Below are 9,062 nucleotides of genomic sequence, written 5' to 3'. Positions count from 1 at the left end.
TAAGAGGTAGTTACCTTCCTAAGTTATTTTCCCTTTGAGTTACCGGTTAAAACAGGTATTAGCCGGTAATATTAGTGTAATTTAAACAGTTAAAACAAGTTAGTTGCTTTATTATGTACAAAAAAGAAGAAGTTGTCAATATGTGAACACGAATAAATGATAGTTACCCTCCTAAGTCATTTTCCCCTTTTAAAAATGGGTTGGTGAACCCGCTAGTGTGACTGTTGAATATATTGAATATTTTGTCTTTATGTGGCTTTAAATCATGGAGAGAGAGAGAGAGATTGAATGAATGTTTTCTGCCAGCTTCAATAAATGCAACTTTATTGAAAGCAATTGCACCATATATTTGAATGCATTTGAAAGCAATTGCACCATATATTTGAATGCATTTGACTGCCATCTTTTATTATTTATTTATTATTACTTTTTTTTTGTTTTATAAGTTTATAAATATGAATACACAATTCATTTATTTGTAGAGTTTTATTTTAATTTAATTAAATAAAAAAGAATGATATGAAAAATGGATTGAATGAGTTGGGAAAGATAGAATTTCCATATGTTATAGATTGGAAAAGATAGAAGAAAATGAAAATAAAATGATGATGTGGGTTAGGAGGAAATGACTCTCTCCTCTCTAATAGAAAATGTAAATTAAGCCAACTTAGTTTCAAAAGATTTTATTGTCCCTTCTAAATGCATGTATAGTGGATTATACACTAGATGTTTGATAGCGTGTGACGGGTATACGCTTGTACACATCATGTTTATCATTTGTTTACGTATCTATTTCTATTTTTTCAAAATATAATATAACTAGGGTTTGGACCATCCGCGCGTTGATATGGAAGCTTCGGTATATTAGAAAAAGCAGTTTGACACCATATATACAACGAAGACGATTAAATCATATAAAATGGAGCACAAAAATATCAAAATAAAACATGAATACAAACAATTGACTTGAAAGTGTATCTTTAAGAAGTTAATAAAAAAAAGATTATTAAAAAATTATATAAGGGGCCAAAATGTAACTTTAAAATATAGTAAGTGACAAAATTATAATGTATAAAATACTAATAAATTAACTTTAAAATTATAAGGGTTGAAAACTATAAATAAAAATTAATTAAGGAGAAATAATATAAATATATATAAAATTTTAAATTATAAGGATAAAAATTGTTACATCAAAATTAGTTTAGGGGTACAAAAAATAAAAACAAATAAAAGTAAAGGTTGGAAAATGAAAAAAAAAATTGAGGATAAAAGTTGTTACATAAAAATTAGTTTAGGGGTATAAAATAAAAAAACAAATAAAAATAAAGGGTGGAAAATGAAAAAAAAAATACATCAAAATTAGTAGGGGTACAAAATATAAAACAAATAAAAGTAAAGAGTAGAAAATGAAAAAAAATTAAAAGTATGAAATCTACTTACGTGGAATGAATAGTAAATCCTCACACATACCAATTTTGGTAATTAATATATATATATATATATATATATATATATATATATATATATATATATATATATATATATATATATATAATTTACTATTTACTAATATCAATTATTATTTAAAAAGCAAACATGACAAACTATCAAAGTAATGCAATAGAAAAAATTAAAAAGCAAACATGACAAACTATCAAAGTAATGCAATAGAAAAATACACAAGTAAACATGACAAATTATCAAAGTAATGCAATAGAAAAATACACAAGAAATGTTCGGTACTAACTTTTAGCTTTTAAGAAAAAATTAAAAAAGAAAAAAAATCGTATGACGGTATTAACTTTTAGTTTTACTGTTTTAGAGAAGAAAAAAAAAACCTTCAACTTATTATAACAAATTTACAAGATTACCCTTAAAAATACTACTTATGTATATATTTATGTATATATTTATCTTTTAAACATTTGATATTTATATAATTTTATATATTTCAAAACCCTCCAATTATTTCTACTTTTACTGAACACTCATATACCAATAAAAAACTCATATACCAATAAAAGCTAGAACTTTCAATTTCCAGCTACTATCTAACCTTACCAACCAGTTTGCCAAACACTTATTTTCGGGTTAATTATAAAACACTTATATTTACTGATTTTTTTCTATTTAAATCTAAACTTTATTTTTAAATAAATCCGCTGATTTTTTCAATTTTAGGTTTACAACTAATCTTCTGACAACTGACAAAAAAAAATCGAGATTTTTAGCACATTAGGCCATCCGTTATGCTTGTCACGAAGAATGGAACCACGAGGACCTTCACGAACCACGGAACTGTGTTGGGGTACCGGAGACGACAACGAACGGAGAGAGAGGGAGAAGAAGAAGGCTGGCTGAGAGAGGCAACAGCCGTGGTCTTCTGTCCTCCCCACCATGAACCACCACGACCACGAACGTCCGGGGTGGTGTGCACGGACAACGCTCGTGGCCACGTAGACCACGAGCCCTTTCGTTGCCGGTATAACAAATGGCCTTATAGTTCATACTTTGCTCTATTAAGTTATTGTGAATATAGAGTTTTATACATTTTCAGAACAATGAGCTCGAAATATAAAACTGAGTCAAGTTTGAGTACATAAGAACTCAACTTTATTTTTATCCAGATTTTTAGCACCATCTATGTAACGCTTATAACAATTAAACACCAAACCACATTTCCATGTTCATCGCCATAACAATTAACAATTCTATGAATTTTGGGTTTAACTTGCTATGCTATTTTTTTTTTACAGTATACATATAACATCATCTACCATTGATTCCAGTGATTACTAATCCAATGAAAAGGCTCCATTGCAGTACCTACATACATGATAATTTTTTATTTTTTTTAACAAAATAGATATACTGATTAAAGATTATATAAGTATTCAAGATTGTTGCTTTAGGTGTTGACTTTGGGGGACTTCATAGAAAAGTCAAAGTACGTTGCTATTTGTGATCAAAGTCATATTTTAATTAAATAGGAAAAGAATGGGAAAAAGTGCTGGAAGGGCATTTTGGTCATTTGATTATGTATTAAAAAGGGAAATTTGGGATTCAAGGGGTGTTTGGGATTGAGCTTTGAAAGGGCTTATTAGCTTTTAGCATTTTGAAATGACTTTTCAAAACGGCTTTTTGCCACTGCTAATAAGAAGTTTTTGAAAAGTTATTCCTATCTGAGTTTTTAAAAATGACTTGTAGCTTCTTGAGATAAAATGACAATAATGCCCTTGTTTTAAGGGACTTTGACTGAAAAAAAACAAAAAGCCACAAACTCAAGGATGTTCCAAGGTAGGAGTTGTGCGTGCATCGGTGCATGTACTTATTATTTCCTCTTTCTCATTCTGTTTTATAACCTTTTATAATAATAAATATATAAACATATAAGTATATAAATATAACTTATACCTTATTAAAAAAATCAATTATTTTCTAATCCATGTCTTTTATATTCACCTATAATTCAAAAAGCATGTTCTAAAATACATTTAAAACTATTTTGGCAAAACATTTGTGATTATTGCTAATTTTTTCAATTACCCGATCATTTAGAATTATTATTTGATGAGAAAAGTAAAATAGAAAATACGGGTTTCGACTAAAGTTTTAGCTAAAATTTGCATACATAATACATTATTAATTTAAGTGGATTAATTTTTATGTTTATGTTTGTCAACATTTTTACTTTGTATTTTATGTTGAGAATTTATATTAAATATGTTATTAAAATTTATTTTAGTTATAAGTAATTAAAAGAGATAAAAGAAATTAAAAGATGGAAAAAGGTTGTATTGTACCTGTCACTGAACTTCTCAATGGCTTCTGAGGCATAGAGAAGAGTTTCATTGGCTTTTTCAAGAACTATATAAAGTTCTTTTCCTCTTGTAGACCTAGCAATCACCCATGCATTGTTTTTTGCTCTGATGCATATTTCTAAATCCTTTTCATCATTATTCCCATTTCCTCTGCTTTTCTCCAAATCAACATCTTCTCTAACTTTATTTATAGCAAGTAATGATTCCTATAAAAGTAAAATTTAATTTCAGCTTTTAGCCTTTAAAACATGCTTCTTCACCACACTACACATGTTTGGTTCGTTGATTCCACGGAATTGGAATTCGAGATTCCATTCCATGGCGTGTTAAATGGATGAAATTCAATTCTATCTTATTCTGTCAAATTCCATATGGGCTTGATGAATTTCACAATTCCTAGGGTGGAGATCGAAAGAATTTAATTCTATTCATCTTTTTTTTTAGTATAAGAACAAAATACCCTACGATTTCACCATTCCTAAGGATTTGTGAATTCCGGAAAAATCTGATGGAACTGGAATTCGAGATTCCATTCCATGTCATGTTTGGTTGCCATTCGGATGGAATCCAGTTAATGTCTTTCACCACGGATGGAAGGAATTCAATTGATACATCCTTTTTTATAAAAGACAAAAATACCCTCCTTATCTATATTGAAATAGGTCAATAACTTTTTTTTTTAACTATAACTGAAATTAAAAATATTATTCATTTTTTATTATTGAATTCTGTTCTATTTTTCTGCCAAACAAACATGTGACAGACTACAATTCTTTTGACAGATTCCATTCCTTATTAGAAAATGGGAAGATGTAAAGAATGAAAGTAGTATGTTTCTGAATGAAAAAATATTTTGTGGAAATTGACCATTCTGACCTTTGTTAGAGTTGTTACTTTTCCAGGTGGGGATGCCCTCGAAATATTCCTATCACCATCCACTAGCAAATAACGATACCCTTTCACATGATAAGCATTTTCACCACCCCATCCTTTTGCAAGCTTCTCCTCAACTTTAACAATCTTTGCAGACGCCTGCCAGATTAAAATATATATAAAAATAAATATTCATTCAGGAAGAAGAAAAACAAAAGGAGGAAGGGTAAAATAGGAAAAAGAAAGAAAACAGACATTTTCAAGAAGTTGTTGCTTCAACATGGAGATCCCTTCTTCTCCATTAAGCATAGAGGTAACAGGTATGAGCAAGATTATTGTAAGGCTTTTATGTTGATAAGCACATAAGTACATTTTATGCTCTGTCTGTTGAAGCCATAATGTTGGGGTTGTAGGTACCAAATTACCAACTTCTACCCCCCATATATCAGTAACAAGAAACCCGTCTTTCCCTTTTGACCATTTCCCATGTTGTAATGGCCTCACAATCCGGAACCCATCTAAACCTGACCCGATATTTGCTGACCTGGACGCCAGCTCAGCATTCCCTTTGCGGAGGTAAGACCATGTACTACTTCCTCCAGAAGATAGAACACGTGGGGTCAACCTTGAGGTGGCGTATGAAAACAGATTAGTAGTGTCATCCTGAAACACATCAAAATGGAAGATTCCAGAATCATATCATACTATAAGGTTAAAGTCCCACTAAATGTAGAAAGAGAAAGGAAGTTTAGAAACATACAGGGGTTAGTGTTGTGGAGACCAAAAGATCCTGAAACAAGATAACTGAGTAGCCTGAAGTGTGTCCCATGCATGAATCCAATGCTCCCACAAGAGACTACACAAGAAAGTTTGTTTATTTATTTCTTTAATTATTTGTAAGAAAACTAAAAAAGATAAATGAATCATGATATTATAATCTATTAATCTGACCTGTACTTCAATAGCAGCCTCACGTCCAACAGTTAACATCTGAACAGTTCCACGTTGCTTTAGAGAATCACGAAAATTAGGTAAAACGAATTTGTTTCCCATGAGAAAATCTGCATATATAATAAGAGAGAGAGGAATGGAAACTTCAGCATTGCTTCAGTAGCACAAATTCATTGGAAGTTTTTGAAACTTCAGCATGGATTACCACAGCAACACAGCTCCAATGGAGACCGCTTTTGATATGCTGACAATTAGTGATCTCCAATAAAGATTTTAAAAAAGAGAAGATGGAAATTATTGTATATGATGTAGGAAAGGGGTTACCATTAAGGTAATCCATGATGAAGGTGAACAGATGACTACGAGTTAATCCTCCACCAGGTTCTTTATCAAGTAACACTCTTATAGAACCATGAAACATAATGAAAAGAGAGTGGATTTCTTTAAGAACGCTGCGTAGTGCTTCAATTCTCCATATGGCTTCTGTTTCTTTGCTTTTTGCAACCACCTACAACATGACAAATGATCAATGAAAGTATACAAACAGGTTGAATATGTTTAATGATGTTCTAAAAGAAACAAACGCTTACCATTACCATCCAGATATCTGGCTCTGCCTCAAAGAAGACATGGGAATGTAGTTCTGCTTCTATAACCTCACAAGCTGCTTCAGGAGAAAAGATTCTGCAAAATCCAGTTCATAAATCAATGAGCAACCATGTGATTCCAATTATGTAGACTACTATGAATAAGTGGCTGCTGACCTTGTGAAAGTGATGAGTCCTTCACTGAGGCCAATGACAGAAAGTTGAGCTGGAAAGGGCAAATCAGCCGGGAAAAAGAACAAAATCTTCTCCAGTTCCTCGCCTTCATGTTGTCCCCTTCTCAAATCAAATATGCAAAATTTCAGTGCTTCACTGGAAGTAGTAATAGCAGCAGATGACAAACCCATACTATAACTTCCGTATCATTAACCTTTAATCCAACAAACAAACAAATCACTGGAAGAACCATATATTTGTAACATATATCTTGCAATACACGTATGCTTTGAAATTCAAATGGAAACCCTAAATTTCAAATAATCAGCAATAATTCTATTTGGGTCGACTCTAATTATAAATTAAGATCGCAAACTATGACATGACTCAATGCCAACACCGATAGATAATTCATAATTTCACATAGTTAACTATCAGATAACTAAAGGAAAGTACACGAATCATATGAAATCTTACTACGTTATGCGCGATTCTAATGGTGATCCACTCCGGGAGAGAAGAATGGCCGTGACTACCGGAAAATCGGATCGATTTGAAAGCCGGCGGATGGTGGTAGGTGTGTCGATAGATAGCAAGGTAGGCGATGTATACGACGAACTGAAGCCAAAACCATGGTGGTGCGAGCATAAATGGAAGGACCATGTCCAGTGGTTTATTTTAATTTTTAAGGACCGTTTGGTAAATTTGAAATTTTTTTAGTGCTTTTACCAAATTATTAGGTTTTGAAAAATATACAAGAAGTCAAGAACTACGTTGTTTGAAATAAATTTATTTTGGAAGAGTAAAGGTATATTTTTTGAGTTAATTATCATTCTAAACATGGTTTTGTTCTTTAAAAGTTGTAACAAGCATATTGAAAATGCATCCCTTTACTAAAACGACTTAGGGTTTTTTTCAAATAAATAATATATATTAAATGATGTATGTAAAGTATATAATGGTGTACGGATTCGATACTTTTTTGGAATGGCCAAATCAATAGTGGAATGAAAGAAAATTTTGCATTGTCTACTAAACTAACTGTGTCAATGAGAATAACTATTAAATTTACGTTATGCCTGAAAAAATCTATTGAGTAAGAAATTCAATTCAATAATTGGTTTGAAAGACAATAATTCATTCCTCGAAACTCTCTTCCCAAGAGAAATTTATATTTGACAAATAACTACTACAAGTTATACAAATTATTCGATGTTACTGAACTGAAATGATCAAAAGCTTGCACCATCCAATATTATGGAAAACAAAGGGAATCATATATATGGACTTACATTCATAGGAAATCCATATGCGACTCATGCAAAATTTTATATATAAGTAAGTTAAACCATTAAATGATGTACGAACAAGGCTTATGGAAATCTCAACATAAAGTGAAAGGGAACACAAGTGATAGAAATTTTTTTTTGAAAATAATGTCTTATTACATAATGTCAACACTTCATAAATTAACATTGAGTTCGATTATGTCCATTTGGGTTTAAATTTGATTTCGCGTTCATCTAAGTTTATTTTTGGGATTATATGAGTTTTTTTTTTTTTTTAGAAATGGCAAATTAGATATAAGGGCCATAACTAGCAAGCAGCTAGCTAGCGGGCAAAAATGTACATACAAGAGACCTTATAAACCTAAGAATGGATTGACACTCCAGTCCACCCATTTTAGCTCTTTTTTCCTCCTTTTATGCTTCAGCCACACAAAAACTAAAGATTTTATATTATTCGTCACCAATGTAGGAGATGTGGACTTGTGGTTAAATACTTTGTCATTCTTGCTTTCCACACCAACCAAAGCATACCGTAAAAGATTAAAGTCAACACCTTTCTCTTTTTAGGACAACTCCCCCAAGAAGAAGCAAAGTCAAGTAGGTCCCGTATACTTTTGATATCCGCAGCCACATTTTGTAGTCCACACCACCTAAATATCTATTCTCAAGTTGTTGTAACATAGCTACAATCAGAGAGGATGTGATCTGCACATTCATCAACCCCATTGCATTGGGCACAAATCAGTGATCATGTATTGACTCCCCTCTTGTGAAGAGCAATAGTGGAGGGAATCCTTCCCATTTTCGCTCGCCATACAAATGTGAGGACCTTCAGTGGAACCTCCATCATCCATTCAATTCGATTTAAAGGGAGGCCGAGGATAGCTCTGATCAAATTGGCCCTGAATGATTTAGTAGAGAAAATCCCAGTGGAATCAAGCTCACACTTCCAACCATCACACGCTCACCTGGAACAAAGAGCCCGTCAACAGCTCTAAGTTGATCTAATTCTTGTGATAGGCCCACGTTAGAGACATCACACGACCAGTTCCATTCAAAACCATGAGTGTTTATTCTGGCTGCCACTTTACAATATTTTCTACATTCGATGGAGTACAAACCAGGAAACCAGTCCATTAATTTACCCCCTGATATCTAGTCGTCCTTCCAAAATAAAGTGTTTGAACCTGAACCAACACTTTTTTTCAAGATAACGTTAAAAGGAATTCCTCTATTTTTGATTTTCAATTTTGCCCCTGCTATGTTGTTCCACACTCCAACAATACTCTTTTTTTACAAGTAATCAACAAGTTTCTCAGCCAAATTGTGAATTTTAGTGATGACTTGAGACCAAAGTGAAGTAC

The 9,062-nt window shown here is 32.0% G+C and overlaps 1 protein-coding gene across 1 annotated transcript; it reads right to left on the bottom strand.

The window, feature by feature from the left end:
* Positions 1-2,573: 2,573 nt before the first annotated feature.
* On the bottom strand, positions 2,574-7,065 carry LOC145101344 (vacuolar fusion protein CCZ1 homolog B-like). The gene is made up of 10 exons (XM_079038532.1): positions 6,887-7,065; positions 6,413-6,623; positions 6,239-6,332; positions 5,973-6,156; positions 5,649-5,758; positions 5,458-5,553; positions 4,953-5,360; positions 4,701-4,856; positions 3,807-4,030; positions 2,574-2,829 (listed from the first exon to the last, which is right to left on the bottom strand). Exons 2-10 carry the CDS (start codon positions 6,598-6,600, stop codon positions 2,799-2,801), a joined length of 1,491 nt encoding a protein of 496 aa, XP_078894658.1. The 5' UTR covers positions 6,601-6,623; positions 6,887-7,065; the 3' UTR covers positions 2,574-2,798.
* Positions 7,066-9,062: the final 1,997 nt, after the last annotated feature.

The sequence above is a fragment of the Lactuca serriola genome, chromosome 4 (genome assembly GCF_051521515.1).
Source record: "Lactuca serriola cultivar US96UC23 chromosome 4, Lser_US96UC23_V15, whole genome shotgun sequence".
NCBI lineage: Eukaryota > Viridiplantae > Streptophyta > Magnoliopsida > Asterales > Asteraceae > Lactuca > Lactuca serriola.
The sequence above is the reverse complement of the archived record's forward strand: the minus strand, read 5'-3'. Positions and strand labels throughout refer to the sequence as shown.